This window comes from Ovis canadensis, chromosome 8, assembly GCF_042477335.2.
Source record: "Ovis canadensis isolate MfBH-ARS-UI-01 breed Bighorn chromosome 8, ARS-UI_OviCan_v2, whole genome shotgun sequence".
Taxonomy (NCBI): Eukaryota; Metazoa; Chordata; class Mammalia; order Artiodactyla; family Bovidae; genus Ovis; species Ovis canadensis.
Window position 1 is genome coordinate 39827094 of NC_091252.1, and position 21113 is coordinate 39848206.

The window sequence follows — 21113 nt, forward strand, 5'->3', positions numbered from 1 at the left end:
TTATAAAGGCACTAGCACCTACCCAGTTGTACGAGCCAGAAATTTAGAAATTGTCCTTTCCTTTTCCTCAATATCCAACCTATAACCAGGTGATACCCATTTTCTTAACTATTTTCAAATCTATCCTCTCTGTATCCTATATCAAGTTTTCTCAACCTCATATCTTGATATTTTAGGCTTGATAGTTCTCAGTTTTGGTGGGGCGGGTATCTCTGTTCACCACAGGATGTTTTGGCAGAATTTCTGACTTCTACTATGAGATGCCAGTAGCAGCACCAACTCCTCTTTACTGCCTGGTGGTGACAACCAAAGATGTCTCCAACATTGCCAAATAGCACCTGGTTTGCCAAATAGCCCCCAAGATGCAATCACTGCCTTATGCCAAGTTATTATCATTTCTTGTCCAGTATATATAGCAATAACCTACTAGAGTGTCTCCCTGAATCCACCATATTACTGTACCCTACCCTATAACCCATTCTCCATACTATAACCAGAGTGGTATTCCAAATCCAATCTTACCAGTCCCGACTTAAAACACTATAGTGGCTTCCCATTTTTCTTATAATAAAATCCAAAAATCTTTATTACTGCTTTATAAGGTCCTAGCTCTCACTTCTCCAGATTCATCCTGTACCTCCCTGTATACTACTTCCCCTTCATCAGTGTATTCCAGCCACATTGGCTATCTTTCAGTTCCTCAAACAGGTCATTCTCTCTCCAATCATTGCACTCTGCCTCAGCCCTCTGCCAAGAAGGTTCTTCTCCCACCTCGCATAACACTCTGAGAATAAGCAGAAGCTATTTTGAAAATAATAATAAGTATCCAGGGGCTAGATTAAAAGCAGTAAACTAAAGAATGCATTCTGATGGCTGGAAAAGAGGACATACTATATCTGGGATGGGGTAGACAAAGATCAGTGATGACCAACAAGAAGGAAAGATAGAGGGCAATGTGTCAAAAGAGTCACAAAACCTACATTCTAGCCTCTGTTCCGTCACTTACTATCCATGCAATTTCTTTTTAATCTATAAACAGGAAAACTAACTTTTTTGTTGTCCAATTCTATGAGGTTTAACACATGTAACCACCAGTACAATTGAGATACAAAACAGTTCCAAACTCCCCCTCAAATTCTCTGGTGCTGTCCTTTTGTAGTTAAACATCATATCACTCCAGCCCTCCGGCAACCACTGACCTATTCTTTGTCCTACACATTTACCTTTTCCTGACATTCAAACTTATATGCAGGAGATGGCATATATATATATATATATATATATATATATATATATATATATATAAAACATATATACCATCTTCTTTATATTAAAATAGTAAGTTACTTATGTCTGCCATGGTTAAAAAACCTGGTGTATGCTAAGCATCCCATCTAGGTTCATATTTAGAAAAGGCTTTCTTTAAATTTGCGGCTAATGCCCGATTTTTGGAATCCCACATCTTGGACCTTAAGTCTCCTCCATAGAGACGGCTCCATCTCAGATTTCTACATGCTACCTTGGTGTGCCTGTAACTCCTACCCAAAGCTATGAGCTCCAGAATGTTCCTAACCTCTCCTGTGGTTGGTCTTCCTCAGTTTACACACTGCAGTAACTTGAGCAGCCGCCAGCAATTTTTTTCTCAGCAGTCTTTGCTTGGGGAGTCATTCCAAGCTTGTTCAAGCACCTTGCTCTTTATGAACATAGCTTATCCTGAATGCCTAAAGGTAATACTGAAGATACTATTAAGTCAACAAGTTGCAGGAGTAGAGTCGAGCCTTCTGTCCCCACTGATGTTCTAATATGAAAAAACTCATTGCCTTGTCTCATAGGGCTGTTACCACTAGTAAATCACAAGAATGAGAAACAGAACAATATAAGGATTTTAATAAATGCATCTGAAAAATCATTCATAATTCTCTATAGTATAACAGATTATATATAACTATAATTGTCTGAATAACTAGATCTTAAGGTATTGATGAACTAATTAATGTTTCCCTAAAATAAGTCATCTAATGGTATACGAGAGGAGTCTAAACTTGGCCTAACCCTATTTATACATTTTAATTAATGAACAGCTGAAGCTTATAAATGTCATAGCTAGTACAGGTAGCTAAAAATAATGTTAGAATCATACTTCAAAAAATATCAACATAAATCAATTATATGGAAAAACATAGACAAATTAATAAGCTGAAATAGGAAGAAAAAAGAGATCAACTACAAAAATATAGAGAGACCTAGTTTGACAGCAGCTCACACAGTAATATCTGAGCATATTAGTAGATTACAAATTCACTATAAGTCATTAATGTGACATGACAATTTAAAAAAAAACCGAACAAAAAACTCACACCACTACATTGCTCTTTTCAGGTTCAGTGATAAGCTCCATGTCACCAATTCCAATGATCAACTCTCAACCTCATTTTTCACCTCCTAGGAGCATTTAACAAAGGTGATCATCCATCTTTTTTGTACCACTTCCCTTTTCCTTGTTCATCATACTCTTGGCTCTCCTACTCACTGGCTGCTCTTACCAGCTTCCTTTAGGATGGATGACTCCCAAATTTTTATCTCCAGTCCGAACCTTTCCTTGAAATTCAAATTTATATGCATCTGCCTCGTAACCATAGAAACCCCAGAACCCCACTTCCACCTCCCTTCCCAAATTAGCTTTTCCTATAGTCTTTCCCATTACAATAAATAGCCAAGTTATCCTTCCAATTGCTCAGGTCATAATCTTTGAGCTATTCTTGATCTTTTTTTAAATAACCCATACTCATTCAATCATTAAATCCTTTTGACTGCCTACAAAACCTGACTACTCTCACCACCTTCACTGCTCCATCATCTGCCCTCAGGATTATAACAGTCTCTTATAAATGGTCTCCCTACTTCCAACCTTGAAACCTCACTCCCACAATCTATTCTCAATACTGCAGAGAGAACCTTTAAAAATACACATTTACTCAATATTCGTTCTAAGACTATTTACTGAGATCCAATTATGTGCAAGGCATTGTTTCAGATGCTTAAAATATATATATATGTGAAAAGAAGAGGTAAAAGTTGTTGCCCTCTTAAAGGTTTTGCATCCTGGAAGAGCACAGATAATAAACTATAAATACAGTAAAATAAATAAATAAATAAAGTACATGGTAGATCCATAAATGCTACATAAAAAAACAGAGCAGGTAAGAAGAAGCGGTGCCAGGGGAAATGGGATGGTTTGTAGATTCAAATGGGAAGTGAGTCTAGGTGTCATTGCAAAATAACCTTTGAGCAAAGACCTGAAAGAGGAAAGGACTTAACCATGCAGATATCTGGTATAATAGCATTCCAGTCAGATGTCAACATTCAGTTCATTTCAGTCACTCAGTCATGTCTGACTCTGCAACCTCATGAATCGCAGCACGCCAGGCCTCCCTGTCCATCACCAGCTCCCGGAATTCACCCAAACTCATGTCCGTCAGGTCGGTGATGCCATCCAGCCATGTCATCCTCTGTCATCCCCTTCTCCTCCTGCCCCCAATCCCTCCCAGCATCAGTCTTTTCCAATGAGTCAACTCTTCGCATCAAGTGGCCAAAGTATTAGAGTTTCAGCTTTATAATCAGTCCTTCCAAAGAAATCCCAGAACTGATCTCCTTTAGAATGAACTGGTTGGATCTGCTTGCAGTCCAAGGGACTCTCAAGAGTCTTCCCCAGGAGTCTTGATGTACTCCTTTTCCTATTTGGAACCAGTCTGTTCTTCCATGTCCAGTTCTAACTGTTGCTTCCTGACCTGCATATAAGTTTCTCAAGAGGCAGGTCAGGTGGTCTGGTATTCCCATCTCTTTCAGAATTTTCCACAGTTTATTGTGATCCACACAGTCAACATTAATAATATATAAAATACCATTTTTTGGTAGTATTCAACCTTTAATTGACCACATGATGGGCTGAAAGATACAAGATTTTAACTTGCTATTTTTATCTATATATTCTTATATTTTAATTCTTAAACAATGTCCAAATAAGCCACAAGTGCTTTTTCAGAAATGATAAATGAAGTATCAGAAACCACTTACGCAGGCAAGCTTTGTCTTTTCCCAAGATTCAATCAGGAATTTTTCCTTTCATTTCACTGAGTTTCTTTTATGACCCATATAAAGCAGTTAGAAAGGCCAGTATTTTCAATATGCATTATCTAATACTCAGAGCAAAACTGCAAGTGCGTCAAACACAGGAGATCATCAGGATTTAGCTTGCTAAAACATTTTCAAATGCAAATATCGACTGATTTTTCTAATTAAGTTAGTTATGAAACTTAGGATAAAACAAAGTCATCAGATTTATTAACATAATAAAATGAGTACAAAATTATGAATTTTTAAAAGCTTATTCATTTCCACCTAATTGGATAAGACTAGCACAATGTTTGTTTTTACCTTCCGGTGGCCTGTTGGATGTTGCCACAACGACGACCCCGTTTTTGAACAGATTTTCAAAAAGCTGTTTCAGAATCATGGCATCAGCAATGTCAGTGACCTATGGACAGCAACACACTTGTTTTATTTTAATTTCACTTCTGCTCTAACAAATTTGCTAATGGCTCATCGTTTTTTTTTTAATATGGAAGTGAATTCCAAGAGAAAAATTCTAATTATCATGAAGAAAAGAGTAGATAATTAAAAGCATTAAAGACTGTAGTCGGTTAAACTTGACTCTTCTTTTTTGCAAGCCTATCATTTCTACGCAAATTAACAAATGATTCTATGTTAACTTCTTTCATAGAACTACAGGTGGAAAGCACAGATAATTGTCCTAAACATTTAGGAAATCTAACTAATTAGAACGAACATAACCAACTCCTCTTTCCTACTCCCCCTCCTACTCCCATTACAGCCTCTCTCCCCGAATAAAGAGGAGAGAGAAAAAAAAGAGAAAAAAAAAAAAAAAACACGGGCTGTTTGAGATTTCTAACACCTTTCTGGCAAAGGTCCCTGAAAAGGTGACTTTAAATGGTCATGGGACTTTAGAAATAAGGACAAGTAGCCTGTGAGACAAAATCAGCTGCTGTTGAAAATAGAATGATATGACATAGATACTATTGTGCAATTGTTGCACAAAACAATTCAACAGATGGCCCATCACAAAAATAAGCAATTTCATTGTTCTTTTTAAGTGCCTTCTATTACTGTCCATGAATAATCAAAAGGCACTGCAGTCATTTCCAGCACAGCCAGCCTCTGCTAACCTTCGCAAACACAAATATTCCTTCTACAAAAAAAAAACCAAAAACAAAAAAACCAACCTTATAAGGATGGTTAACACGGTGCTGAAAAAAAAAAATAGCTTCTGACTAAAACAGAAATAAACAATGCAGATAAAACTACTTTATCTAAGTTATAGAGATAATATGACCACTGATATTTTCTAAGATTATTTTTTTAATCCACAATTAACAAGCAATCTTAATGATAATTTTTTTAAAGCTTTTTAAAATCACAAAGAAATATAGAAATTAGGGAGGGAAGGAAGTTGACTTCACAAATAAATATATAGTGAAGGTTGATATTAATTATTGCACCTTACCCTATGAATATAATAACATAGTTTTGGATACTCTCAGCGTAAAAATGTTTTGATCTTCCTTTAACAGCACATTTTAGGTAATCTCAATAAAACTTATTTTATATTCACAAAAATATATCACACAATATATATCACATTGTTATTTTTAAATCATGCTAAAGTACACAGAAACTAGTGACATTCTTTCAAATTAGATCAAAATACTAAAAGTGACCAACTAAATGGTTATAACACAACTAACTAACAACAGAAGTGACAGAAGTCTAAATCACTTCTCTCTTTTAGCTTATATCTCACTCAAAAGTTTAATTATTTCCTTCCCACCTGAACAAAACCAAATCAAACCAGGATATGGGAATGTGCAAATCTTTTTTTTTTTTTTTTTTGCTGTCTTAGGCTTTAACTTTAAACCATTAACTAAAAAAATTTAAAAAGACCTAAAGAACTCACAAAGTGGTGATTAAAATGAAAAGGAAAGTGGTACTGATATTATTTAATTTGGAGCTTAGGATCACTGTCAAATTTTGCTTCCGCCAAAACACTCACAGAGAAGGCCCTTTTCAAATGCTTAAACACCAGTGGCATTTCTGATGAGAGGACAGAACAAGCTTGCAAATTTTAGAAGCAACTGCACTTTTAAGTTGGATTCCCAATACACTGACTTTTAAAAAGAATGGTTATTAATTAAAATCACCCAATTTTAGAGAATAAAAGTGATTATTTGACGATCTCACTGATTTTCTTGAAAAAAATTAAAATAGCTTTTGTGCCCTAAGGTTCAGATAAGTGAAGGGACATTTAGCTTATAACACTGTGCAAAGGTTTAAACTGAAAGTTGAAAAAGCAAGCAATAAGGACTGGTGGTTGAATTATAATTTGTTGTTTTTGTATTACAGAATGTTTTTGTTCGAGCAGAGTAAATTAACTTGGAGAAGCTATGGCTAATTAATAAAGCAGGAGTCACTTGGTGTAGCCGGGTGCCAATGCATACTCTTTTGATCTTGTCCTTGCACTTGTTCAGCTTTGCTGGGGAACAGTAATTTTACAGTATAAGTGAACAGAAGACAATTGGCCACACATTCTTGAAGAGGGAGCTTTTTCATCACCCAGCATTTCATTACCACCAGGAACAAAAGAGAAGGCTACAGATTACCACTAAGGGTAGTCTGCTAATACAGAGTGGAGACATTTCATTAGCATTAAAGAGAAAAGATTTTTTTATGACCTAGAGTTGCTTTCCATCATGACTCACTTAAGTAAAAAAAAGGAAAAAAAAAATCTAATGGTTAATTTACATGTGTAAGTACTTGAGTCTCAGTCATCTACTGATTGGTACAAGGCCATGTAATGAGTGACAAACAGAAGCATGCATTATTAGTAATTAGTATTAGCACAAAAATAAGCAACTATTTTTTATTAGCAGGTTTTAATAGTTTTCCTGTTTTATAAAAACGGTCAAAACTATTTTTTAAATGATATTGATAGCTTATAGAGGAGAATTTTGCATGATATTCTGCTCATCAGAATTCTTTTTTTTGTACCATATTAGTAAAATATCTATCCAGTGTCCCTAAAAGAAACATGAGAAAACATTTTTTTAAAAATTCAGTCTCCTTCAGATTCTGATATCTTCAAAATCATAAATGGCTTAATAATAAATATTAATATTTAAGAGAATATATGAAGACCCTAAAGAAAACTTTAAGGAAAACCTATTCTTTTATTTCAGTAACTAGTAATTAAAACACATAAAAATATTCTATCTAGACAAATCTCTCAAACAAGAACAGTGTATTTGATAACACAGGTAAAACTGAAATACTACGCTTGGTAAAACTGACCTGCAAATGTAATCTGAATGCTACCAAAACATAATCTTAAAAAAGCCCTAAATTTAAGAGAAAGGAAACAATATATTATTGTTTTTAAGCAACAATTGTTCCTGTTCATCCCCCTATAAAGTAAATATTATATTAATTAACACCATCTAATGGTCAATAATAACTAGTTAAAAATTAAGACCAGTAATAGGATTCAATTTTAAAAGTGAAGTGGTGATTGCAGACACACTGTCATAGAGATTAAAGTGCCTAAAAACTGCGCTAGCAAATCAGCAATGTATGTACTAGGCTTACTAGGCTTAAGGATAATTTCTACACTCTATCATTAGAAGATTTTCTAAAAACCCATCTAGTTCTAGGTCTATATATTTAAACATATAATAGAAGACATATAGCAAAAAGAACATACAACATGGCCTTTATTACTAGTGAATAAGAGCACTGATGATGGATTCAAACTGAGCTACCAGCTCTGTAACCTTGGAAAAGTAACTCAACTTCTCTGATCCTTAATTCTCTCATCAATCCAATAAAGGCAGTAACAACAACTACCTTGTAAAATCATTTTGATATAGTAAATCCTCAAGAAATGTTCATTATGACTGTTATCTCTGTATATCATGTATGTTAGGATAAGACAATATGATTTATATATAACTGTTTAGAATTTTAGCTGTAGATGGAATGATACATAGCATAGTACAGTAGTTAGGAACACAGGCACACAGAAAACACTCAGTAAACAATAGATAAATTTATTACAGCATATACTAATAGAATAAAAGCACCTCAAAAAATAAATGGTCACTGAATCCAACAGTTCACAAAAGATGGATTTAACAGTAAGCAAATATATACAGAAAAGACAAACCATATTATTACTTAAAAGAATATAATTAAAACAATGAGATCCCATTTTTCACCTATTAGACAAAAATGCTAAGATAATTCAGACAGGAAAAAATGCAGGTTGTTATATATGAAGGAAGCGGGCTTAGTTGGGGACTACTTCAATAACTTCAATAGTTATTAACTGATACTAAGATTTATTCATTCATTTGCTCACTCATTATTACTTGTTCATTCATTTCTACTCAAGCACTGTTCTAGACATTTGAGATACATTAATCAGCAAAACAACCTTCGAGTTTACATTCCTGTAGAGAAACATGTATAATAAGTAGTAAACAATAAATAAGCAGATATATGTCAGAGGTAATATATGTTACGGGAAAAAAAAGGATAGGGGCTTTAGAAGTGTGGGAGTCAACTGTATTTTTAAACAGGGTATCAGCCTTGTTAAGGGTTATAATTACGCAAAGATCTGAAGAAGTAAGAGAGTATCATGATGGACATGTAGGGGAGGCCATTCCATGCAGAAACTGCAAAGACTTAGCTTGTTTGTTCTAAACTGTACAGACGCTGGGGTCAGAGTGCTGGTGCAGCAATACTCGAAGGTATCATTTTACCTTCTTGATTTTTAGAAAAGGAGGACAAGTAGAGACCTGAACTGGCAGTTAACCCAGTTTTGATGTGCTAGAAGGAGCTTTTCTAAGACCAGTGGAGGATAGTCCACAGGATACTAAAACTAGGAAATCTAGGCTCTGCTCAGTGATCAGCTCTGCCCTCATTCTTGCCCTTATATTCTCACTTTCCCTGGCTTTTCTCCAAAAGGTATATGCAAATACTAGCCTTTTCTTGCTTGCAGTGGTAAGCTCCAAGGTTCGAGTTTGGTACTGCAGGGAAAACAAAAGAGCAAGACTATTAACATTTTTCATTCTAGGACATTCAGGCCAACGTTGCTCAAGGGAAGAGGGTAAATGCTACCATACTAGCATGCTACCCTGAAATACGGGAGCAAATAAAAGCAATCAAGTTGTTTTTCAGTCTCGTTCTGTAGTCTTTGTGCATATTTTTTTTAGAACTCTGGTGAGAAACAAGCATTTGGTATAAAAATTGCCATTACCTATGGTTCAGTATCTATGAAGAAAACAAGATTGGAAAAAGTAGGGAGCATTCAGTGAGTCTGAAAGTAAGGGTGATAAGGTTAGAGAGGAAGCAGGGGCGAGGGGTGGGGAGCGGGGCTGAGCAAGGGGGATGACACCATCTTGAAAAGTGAAAGTCTTAGTCACTCAGTCATGTGTGGCCTGCCAGACTCCTCTGTCCGTGGAATTTCCCAGGCAAGAATTCCGGAGTCGGTTGCCATTCCTTTCTCCTGCCTTATAATCCCATCTTATAATACATTCTGCCTTAGAGTTTAAGCCCTTTTAAGTTGGGTTTTCTGTTACCTGCAGCCAAAAGCATCCTAATATATACCTCTTCTCCCTGCTTTTCTTGGGCTTTGGTTCATCAGGGTAAACCTCCTCCCATTAGAGATAACAGATATTAAGGAAGATGACATTTCCTCATATTACTTTACTTCTATTCACTCTATCTGTTCTAGATCACAGGAAAATTTTTTTCAATACAGAAGATAAAAGCAGGACATAAATTGAATAGTTCCTTTCTCATCAAAACTCTTGGCAAGAAACAGGAGATTCACCTAAAGGAAAAGGTTTGTTTATACTTGAGATCCCAAGATAAAATAGCACTGAAAGAACCTCCTGGGAACTGGTGCTGGAAACAGGCCTGAAATTACAGGTTGCTCTGGAGAGCTCAGCAGCTGTCTAGGGAGGACCCTGGTACTCCTTCCACTAATGTGATTCAGCTACTTCCTAAATCTCTTTGTTCTTGGCTCATTACTAAGTGGGAACTTCCCTCTGTACCTTTTAGTTCAAATACACAAGAAAAAGTGTATGACTGGCTTAATCACTAGGCCACATTACACAAGTCCACGGGTGTTGCCAAGCTTGTAGACTAGCTACTCATAGATCAGATGTCCTGACATGATCCATGTGACTGTGGGACAGATACGGTCCTATAGAAAGGAATAAGGCTCTTTAAGACAACTGGGGTGAATGAGTAAATGAATGAATGAACCAACTCTGGATAAAGTAGGAGATGACAGACAGCTCCGTCACATTCACTTTCTCTTTGTTAGCAAGCGACATTTTATAAGCAAGGGGTCTGTCTCCCTTTTGATCTCCCTTAATACATAATTTGAAAAATCTTTTCTGTTGCCTTACATTTCATTTACAATACTTGATTCATCCCAATAGATAGTTGCTTTTGTTTCCTTCTTCACAATCATGTATCAATCTTATAAAATTTGAACTCAACAGAGAATACCCAGCAATTAGACAGGTTTCTTTTAGGACCTCACTATGAGGATGGCAATATGATTTTCATAGGCCCTTTAACCTTTAGAAGACTTTTCCTCAATTAAAATATAAATTTATTTAAAAATATATATAAATATACATCTATATACATATAAATTGTATTTTATAACTGTGTTGGTATAAACAAATATAGTACAGATACAGACAGATACAGGCTGGATTCACTATATATTCATTTGATATATTCATTTCTTCTCCAAATTATAAAAGAAATTCTTTTCATGGGCCCCTTAAAGTATCATGGACCCTCAGCACTGCACGTGTTGTGCCCAGTACGTAATTTGGCCCTGCTTGGCATAAATCTTCTCAGGATCTTTGCACAACTAGATTTTTATCTTCTCCTAATTTTCCTGAACAGTCCTGTCAATGGTCCTGCCAATTCTATTCGTTATTTCCATCATGCAGAATAACTATTTAATAGAATTAAGTGAAGTAAGGACACTTTGTAAGCCATGAATTACTTAACAAAGTTTGGGTAATAATATACTTTAAAATTTTTAATTTCAATACCTTTAATCAAAAATTTAATGTGTTGAATACCTGATAACTGTGGCAAAAAAAGGTACTGAGAGTCATGTACCTAAAAGTTTATTTTGTTTTAAAAAGCTGACACAATACAAGTAACATACACAAATAGTGCTTTGTTCACATCACTGGTTTCCCTGTTTCAATAAAACTTCTGTTTCTAAGGGGGAAAAAAAATTTAACTCTGTCAATTCAATTTTGTTTAGAGATATTTTGGTTAAAACTTATTATGAGAAACCAAGAGAGATGGTCTTCAGTAATTCATCACTGACTTGTTGTTGAAGGCCACATAACTGTTAACTCGGTGCTATTTTTAGAACTAAATAAGGCCCTTCTCTTTCTGTAGTACACTCATGTACTCAGTGTACCTCTTCAGAGCAGCTGAGGAACATCTCTTTCCATAAGCCTTTCTTCCGAAGACCTTTGTAGTTCTACAATACAAAGGGTGAATGTGAATGCCAGGCTGTCTGAATACAACTGAAGGGAGAAAGAGGTAAAAATTCCTCCTCCCCAAATGGCTCAGTGTAACACCATTCCTGGTTAAAAAAAATTCTCTTTTCTCCTCTATCATAAACTGAGACCAATGTGAACTGTGTGTATTGAGTTGCTAGAGGAGACTGACTTGCCTCATTTGGGATAAAGGCATCCTGGTCATAGGTCTACCCACTAACTCGCACAGAAGAACAGGAAATAATGCACTACCAATTTAAATGCATAATTTCAGAGAATCTTAAAACTGGAAGAAACTTTAAAATTCAACCAGGGCAATTTCCTCACTTCATTACAAATACATGGTGAGGCTTAGATGAGATGAATGAGTCACCCAGGGCCTGCCTTGAGGTAAAGTGAAAAGTGAAAGTCGCTCAGTCGTGTCTGACTCTTTGAGACCCCCATGGACTATACAGTTCATGGAATTCTCCAAGCCAAAATAATGGCGCGGGTTCCCTTCTCCAGGGGATCTTCCCAACCTAAGGATTGAACTCAGGTCTCCGGCATTGCAGGCAGAATCTTTACCAGTTGAGCCACGGGTAGGCATATAACTAATGTTAGTCTCCTACTCTTGAAAGTTCTCTGGGCCTTTATTTCACGCAATCAGATGCAGGAGTTTCTGCACTTGGGTCCAGAAATATTTTTTCAAAAGTTTTGGGTGGGATGCCCTATTTTTAAGCTTATATTCAGTACTCACAGATTTATTTTAAGCTTATATTCCGTACGCATGGATTTTTCTATTTTCATTCCAATAATCAATTGCACTTATGGTAAGCATCTTAGAAGAAACATTTCAGAACTACCAAAAAGAACAGTCAAATAAGAGAAAACAATTCTCAACCTAGAGTATCTTGTCTCATTATTATTGTTGTTGCTGTTATTTTTACTACCACTACTATTCTAACACTGGGATACAGAAGGATACAGAGGACACAGAACAAGCGTAAGACGTTGTTTGCCTTGATATGATAACTGCTCTCATAAGAAATAAAGACCAGGGAATAACATAGTACCAATTTAAATGCACAATTTTAAATCCTAAAACCAGAACAAACTTTAAAATTTCAACTCAGCCATTCCCTTCCTTCATCACAGATAAGTGATGAGGCTTAAATGAGATGTGTGAATCCCTTATTTTTTATATAACACTTTAAAAAAAATTTCAAATATCTTTAAAGATATTATTTTGTAATCACAATATTATTTCCCCTACATCATGATGTAGGGGAAATGTGAATCCATTGATTAGAATATAGGGTAGGCAAGCTTCCTACAAAAGGAAGAAGAGTAAACATTTTAGGCTTTGCCAGCATATAGGCTGTCTGATGCTTTTTTTTTTTTTAATAATTCCATTTATTTATTTATTTATTTTTGGCTGTTCTGGGTCTTTTCTGCTGTGCAGGCCTTTCTCTATTTCTGGTGAACAGGGGCTATGCTTCGTAACAGCGTGCAAACTTCTCATTGCGGTGGCTTCTCTTGTTGAGGGGCACAGGCTCTAGGTGCGTGGGCTTCAGCAGCTGATAGTCGAGGTTTCCAGGCTCACAGCACAGGCTCAATAGCTGTGGGCTTAGTTGCTTCACAGCACGTGGGATCTCCCCAGGCCAGGGACAGAACTTGCCTCTCCTGCACTGGCAGGTGGATTCTTTACCAATGAGCCACCAGGAAAGCCCTCTTTTCCTTTTTTCAAAAAATATAAAAATATTTCTTTTCTCACTGGCCATACAAAAGTAGATGGGTCAATTTGCCCCGTGCAAGTCATGCTGTGCTGACTCAAGGACTAGATAATAAAATTAAAGTCATAAGAGATGAAGTATTAATTTATAAAAATGGATAAAATCAGGAACAGAATTTAAATACTCACACTTAACTCAGTATACCATTCTACATCTATGAAACACCTCTACCTTACCTGAAATTCATCAAAACATAAGAGACATGCTTCTTCACTAATTTCTTCAGCTATAGGAGCTATTGGATCATATGATTTAGCCATGAATCCTGGTTTCCTCTTTGGCAAACTCTGTTTAAGGCGGTGTATTCCTTAAATGGATGAAATTAAACACAAATCAAATATTGTACTAAAAGTACATTTTAGACAACTAAGTACACACTTTTTAAACCTCTAAATGAAACAGTGTGAATATACAAATGAAGTTTAAATTTCACATATAAGCAAATATGACTACTGAGGCTGGTTGCAGTTTCTCTACCTCAAAATAAGTTGTTCGCATATTACTACATTCCCATGGTTGTAAGGACACTCTGTGATCATTCCATCTCCACTCTTCAGCCACTTTGGAGATGACAAAGTGACAGAACAGATCATTAGATGGTGGCTGATGGATCAACAGATGGATCTTAGCCCTGAGGACTTCAGGGATGCAGGCACAGGAGGTCACTCTGCCCTCTATGTCTGGCACGTCTAACCAGGATGTTCCCTGACTTCCAGCCAGTCCCACTTCATTCACTATACGTTACTAAATGCTGAAAGTATTTGAAGAAAAGTACAATATTCCTGCCCTGAGGAGGTTACAGTACGGCTGTTAACAAATAATGCAAAGATGAAATAACGTAAGACTACTGACAAAGCCATAAAGCATACATGCAAGAACAAACTGAATGCCTGCACACTAAGGTGACATGGAGGAAAGGGCCTAATCAAGAATACCCTGGTGAGACAGATGAGGCTTCAACATTTTTTATTGATCCTTAGTAGACAGAGGAAATGTCTGGCCTTCACAGAGTAACCTCTGTTCTCTGATTTGGAAGGAATGAATTTGTCTCTAGGACCAACTCTGGACACATTACTAATTATTTCAATATAGCACAAAATAAATGAAACTAAATAAAATCTTACTTTTAGCAAAAATCTAATTTTTTAGATTAGGCACTTTAAAATGAGGGAAATTACTTTGCAGTGTTTGGCCACTTAAAAATCACTTCTTTCACATCATCAACTTACTTTGGTGAACGTCTAGCATGAAACCATGAAAATGAACACGTTTTTTCCTCTTCATTTCCACGTAAGCATAAAACATGTCCATCACCATTGTTTTCCCTGTACCTTAAAAAAAAAATACTATTAAACAGTATGTACTGATTGCTCTATCGATTGTTCATTAGCTTTGGGATAATGAACCCACACTCTGCTACTGGAAAACTTAACAGTATGTTCCTTTTTTTTTTTAAGGAGTGTTTATTTCTTATGTTACACTACCTAAAAATAAAATGTTGATATTATTCTTATCTGTTAAAATCCTGTTTTTAGGAAATACAACATCTAGTTAGCACTCTGGGGACTATTTTCTCCAGAGAACTATGTTCATAACTGGCAAGATTTACAGATTATTTATCAGTTTCTCTTCTGAAAGGCACCAGTATAAGTAAAATAATTATTTTATTATTTAAAATAATAATAAATAAAAGAAGTAATGGCCCTTAGCATGAAAAAAAGTGTCAGTCACTCAATCATGTCTGACTTTTTTTGACCCTGTGGACTGTAGCCCACGAGGCTCCTCTGACCATGGAATTCTCCAGGCAAGAATATTGGAGTGGGTAGCCATTCCCTTTTCCAGGGTAAGTTCCAGATCCAAGGATCAAACCTGGGTTTCCCGCATCCTAGGCAGATTCTTTACCATCTGAGCCACGAGGGAAGCCCATGGAACCGTCTTAGGCACTATGGAAAATTCACCAGTAAAAAATAAGAAAATATAGACTAGCATCTAACATAAAAACTGCAAATAAATAATAGCTGTAGATTAGAGCTGGATAATTGACAATTATAATGCTTTTTTAAAAAGCTGAGAATATAGGCTTTTGAAAGAAATTCAGATACAGATACAGTTAAATTCAAATACAGTTAACCTTTATAATTAAATTATCCAACTTTAATAATTTTAAAGTTAAATAAATACACACACTCTGAAACTTTCAAGCACTATGATCACATTAGTAATCGAAGAATCAACAGCCTGAGCATTTAACAAAGCATGCACCGGAAGCCTATTCCCTCACAGAAAGCCCAGAGCTTTGGGGACACTGAAAGTGACCAAGTTCACTTCACACCCAGCATTCCCCAGCAGGCAGGCCAGGGAATGCTGGTCCTGTCTCTCATCCTCATGGCTTCTTCCATCCCTTGTACACTGTTGGTGGGAATGTAAATTGGTGCAATAGCTATGGAAAACAGTATGGAGATAGCTTTAAAAGCTAAAAATAGAACTACCATATGATCCAGCAATTCTACTCTTGGGCATGTATCTGGAAAGAATGAAAACACCGACTTTAAAAGATGCATGCATCTCAGTGTTCACAGCAGCACTATTTACAGCAGCCAAAATGTAGAAGCAACCCAATTGCCCATCAGCAGACAACTGGATTAAGAAGATGAGTCCTATGTCACTCCAGATTTTAGCTTGCAGGCACTTTTCAGATTGCTGCACAGAAAGAGGAAATCCAAGTAAAATACCCAGGTCTAACTGAGTTGGGCTAAGAGATCAGGACTGCAGGAGTCCAGAAACGCAGGTGAAATTTGTGAGGCAAAGTGCCAGAGAGGAGGCAGTTCTACAATGAAAGAGCCCCAGAAACCAACACGTGGGCACTCTTCAGTCCTTCACTGAATAACAGCTGTTCACATGTAAAGTGATACCTCATGACGCAAGGCAAAGAAAGCTGTGAGACGAGCCATTTCCAGAGACAGTGATACATACGACTTGAATGATGGTCCACTGAATTATGTAAGTGAAAAACAGAAAGCCAATCTTAAAAAGTTACAAGCTTTCTTATCTATATAACATTCTTGAAATGACAGAATTTTAGAAATGGAGGACAAATTAGTGGTTGCCAGGATGTAGAAATGGAGGGTGAATAGGTATAGTTATAAAATGATGGGCAATACAAGGAATTCTTGTGGTAATACAATTGTTCAGTACCTTGACTAAGGCAGTGGATATATGAACCTACATAGGTGATAAACTGTATAGAAATAAATATACACACCTAAGTGAGTACAGCACAGCTGATGTGGAACTCCCAGAAACAGAGGGCCAAGTGCATTCCTTGCACTATGCCATTTTATATAAGGGACATGAATATTACCAAATTCTTAGATCCTTGAGGACTACTGGAACCAATACCCTGTGGATACCTAGGGATGACTATATAATTAAAACTGGAGAAATCTGAATAGGATCAGTGAATTGAATCAATGTCAATATCCTGGTTTTGATATTTATACTACATTTTTGCAAAATGTTGCTTTAGCGGGGAAATGAGAAAAGTGCACAGAGATCTCTCTGCATTACTTCTTATAACTCCATCTGAATCTATAATTATCTCAATGAAGTTTTCAATTAAAAAAAATACTTCAAATAAATCACGCTGGCATGCAAGTAACTTATTTAACTACCTGTCACAATAAAATTCAACGTATAAAAATTAGATAATCCTGGAACTGCTACTGCTAAGTCACTTCATTCGTGTCCAACTCTGTGTGACCCCATAGACGGCAGGCTACCAGGCTCCCTCGTCCTTGGGATTCTCCAGGTAAGAACACTGGAGTGGGTTGCCATTTCCTTCTCCAATGCATGAAAGTGAAAAGTGAGAGTGAAGTCGCTCAGTCGTGTCCGACTCTGTGCGACCCCATGGACTGCAGCCCACCAGGCTCCACCGTCCATGGGATTTTCCAGGCAAGAATACCGGAGTGGGGTGCCATTGCCTTCTCCGAATCCTGGAACCCTCCTATACTATTCAGTTTAGTTCAGTTCCGTCGCTCAGTCATGTCCAACATTTTGCGACCCCATGGACTGCAGCACCTCAGGCCTCCCTGTCCGTCACCAACTCCCAGAGTTTACCCAAACTCATGTCCACCGAGTCGGTCATGCCATCCAACCATCTCATCCTCTGTCATCCCCTTCTCCTCCTACCTTCAATCTTTCCCAGCATCAGGGTCTTTTCCAACGAGTCAGCTCTTCACATCAGGTGGCCAAAGTATTGGAGTTTCAGCTTTAACATCAGTCGTTCCAATGAACACTCAGGACTGATCTCCTTTGGAATGGACTGGTTGGATCTCCTTGTAGTCCAAGGGACTCTCAAGAGTCTTCTCTAACACCACAGTTCAAAAGCATCAATTCTTCAGCGCTCAGCTTTCTTTATAGTCCAACTCTCATATCCATATATATTTATATCAAACTGAGATGATGAATGGAAACGAAACTAATTGCTGTAAGTTTGAAACTTGCCAATTAAAAAAAAATTAGATAATCCTGGAATCCTCCTATACTGTTGGTGGGAATGTAAAGTAGTAGAGCCACTATGGAGAACAGTATGGAGGTTCCTTAAGAAACTAAAAATAGAATTACCATATGACCCAACAATCCCACTACTGGGCATATACCCAAAGAAAACAATAATTCAAAAAGATATAAGCTCCCCAATGTTCACTGCAGCACTATTTACAATAGCCAGGACAAGGAAGCAACCTAAATGTCCATCAACAGAGTAATGGATAAAGAAGATGTGAAACATATATACAATGGAATGTTATTCAACAATGAAAAAGAACAAAATAATGCCTTTTGCAGCAAGTTGGGGGGGCCTTACAGATTATCACACTGAGTGAAGTCAGACAACAGAAAGACAAATATCATATGATATTGGTTATATGTGGAATCTTAAAAAAAGGGTATAAGTGACCTTATGTCAAAGATACAGAAAAGAAACTTATAGTTACCAGAGGATAAGGGGAAGGGAGGGATAAATTGGGAGACTGGGATTGACATATACATACTGTGCATTGTGTACTAAGTTGCCTCAGTCATGTCTGACTCTTTGAGACCCTATGGACTATAGCCCATCAGGCTCATCTATCCATGGGATTCTCCAGGCAAGAACACTGAAGTGGGCTGCCATGCCCTCCTCCAGGGGATCTTCCCAACCCAGGGATCAAACTCAGGTCTCCCACATTACAGGCGGATTCTTTACCATCTGAGCCACCAGGGAAGCCCATATATATACTATTATATGTAAAACAGAAAACAATTAGAACCTGCTGTATAGCATAGGGAGCCCTACTCAGTACCCTGTAATGGTCTATATGGGAAAAGAATCTAAAAAGGAGTGGGTGTGTATATATATATATATATATATATATATATATATATATACACATATACATATAAACTAATTCACTCCACTGTATAGCAGAAAGTATCACAACATTGTAAATCAACTACATTCCCATTAAAAACTTTTAAAGATTATATAATTCTCACAATGTTTGAAAAAATTTTGAAAAAATTCAACACACATTCACACTAAAAACTCTTGGCAAACTAGAAAAAGCAGCAACTTCCTTGACCTCATAGAGGGCAAATACCAAAAAACCTACAGTGAAAAGATACTCAAAAACATTTTAAAAATGTAAATTAAAACTACAATGAGACAGTACTTCATATCCATTACGATAGATATTATGAAAACAACAAACAAAAACAGGTTGATAAGGATGTGGAAAAATGGGAAAACTTGTCCATTACTAGTGGGAATGTAAAATGGTGCTGTTGCTATGGAAAACAGTATGGCAGTTCCTCAAAAAATTAAACATAGAATGATCAGGTGATCTAGCAATTCCACTTCTGGATATATACAAAACTACTGAAAGTTGGGATTCAAACAATATTTGTACATCAATGTTTACAGCAGCATTATTCACTAGTCAAAAGATGGGAACAACCCAAACATCCATCAGTAGATGAATGAAGAAAGAAAATTGGTATATAAACAATATGATAGAATATTATTTAGCCTCAAAAAAAGCATGAAATTCTGACACACACTACAACATGGATGAATCCTGAAGACACTATGCTAGATGAAATGACTCAGAAACAAAAGGATAAGTAAGCATTATACGATCCCACTTATATAAGGTGCCTAAAGTAGCAGTGAGTGATCCAAGATCACTGCAGATGGTGACTGCAGCCATGAAATTAAAGACTCTTGCTCCTTAGAAGAGAAGCTATGACCAACCTAGACAGCATATTAAAAGGCAGAGGACATTACTTTGCCAACAAAGGTCCATATAGTCAAAGCTATGGTTTTTCAGCAGTCATATATGGATATGAGAATTGGAGCATAAAGAAGGCTGAGCGCCAAAGAATTGATGCTTTTGAACTGAAGTATTGGAGAAGACTCTTGAGACTCCCTTGGACTACAAGGAGATCCATCCATCCTAAAGGAAATCAGTCCTAAATATTGACTGGAAGAACTGATGCTAAAGCTGAAACTCCAAATCTTTGGCCACCTGATGCAAAGAACTGACTTACTGGAAAAGACCCTGATGCTGGGAAGATTGAACGCAGGAGGACATGGGGATGACAGAAGATGAGATAGTTGGATGGCATCAGACTCGACAGACATGGGTTTGAACAAGCTCCAGGAGATGGTGATGGACAGGGAGGCCTGGCATACTGCAGTCCATGGGGGCCACAGGGAGTCAGACACAACTGAGCAACTGAACTGAAAGTAGTCAGTTTCCTAGAGACAGAAGTAGAATGTTGATTGCCAGGGACTGGGAGGGACGGGTTATAGAGTGGGGTATTATTGTTCAATAGGTACAGAGTTTCAGTTTGGGAAGATGAAAATGTTTGGAGACAAATAGAGGTGATGTCTGCACAACAATTTCAATGTACTTAAAATGCCTTTGAACCATACAGTTAAAAAGGTTAAAATAGTAAATTTTATATTATATATATATGCTGCCACAACAACAACAAAAAACTAATACATTAACACACACACAGACACACACACACACACACACACACACACACACACACACACACCCTATAGTCAACATCATACTTACTAGAAGAGACTGAACATTTCTCCCTAAAATTTGACACAAGGACACCCACTCTCATGACTTCTATTCAACACTGTACAGCATCCTAGCTAATGAAATGAGGCAAGAAAAAGAACTACTGAACAGAAGGCATAGACATTGTAAAGGAAAAAAGTAAATTGCTTTTATTTACAGACATGATGGCATACACAAAAAAATTTTGAAGCTACCAAATAACCACTAGAGTTAATAACTCAGTTTAGCAAAGTCATCAAAAAATCAATTGATTCTACATATTAGCAGTGATCAACTGGAAATTTAAATGTTAACATACAATACCATTTGCTAAAGCTTTTGACTGTGTGGATCACAACAAACTGGAAAATTCAAGAGATGGGAATACCAAACTACCTTACCTGCCTCCTGAGAAACCTGTATGCAGGTCAAAAAGCAACAGTTAGAACCAGACATGGAACAACAGACTGGTTCCAAATAGGGAAAGGAGTACGTCAAGGCTGTATATAGTCACCCTGCTTATTTAACTTCTATGCAGAGTA

General features: G+C 36.8%; 1 protein-coding gene across 6 annotated transcripts in view; it reads right to left on the minus strand.

Moving 5' to 3' along the window:
* AFG1L (AFG1 like ATPase) overlaps nt 1-21113 on the minus strand; it is a 197326-nt gene that overhangs the window by 121463 nt on the left and 54750 nt on the right. For all 6 annotated transcript variants that reach the window (XR_011258582.1, XR_011258581.1, XR_011258580.1 and 3 more), the window contains 3 exons: nt 14680-14781; nt 13627-13757; nt 4435-4534 (listed from right to left, as the gene is read on the minus strand). Coding sequence is in view for 3 of the 6 variants with exons in the window: in XM_069598185.1 (XP_069454286.1) it covers nt 4435-4534; nt 13627-13757; nt 14680-14781 (333 nt within the window). In the remaining 3 variants the exon portion in view is untranslated. The remainder of the gene's footprint in view (nt 1-4434; nt 4535-13626; nt 13758-14679; nt 14782-21113) is intronic.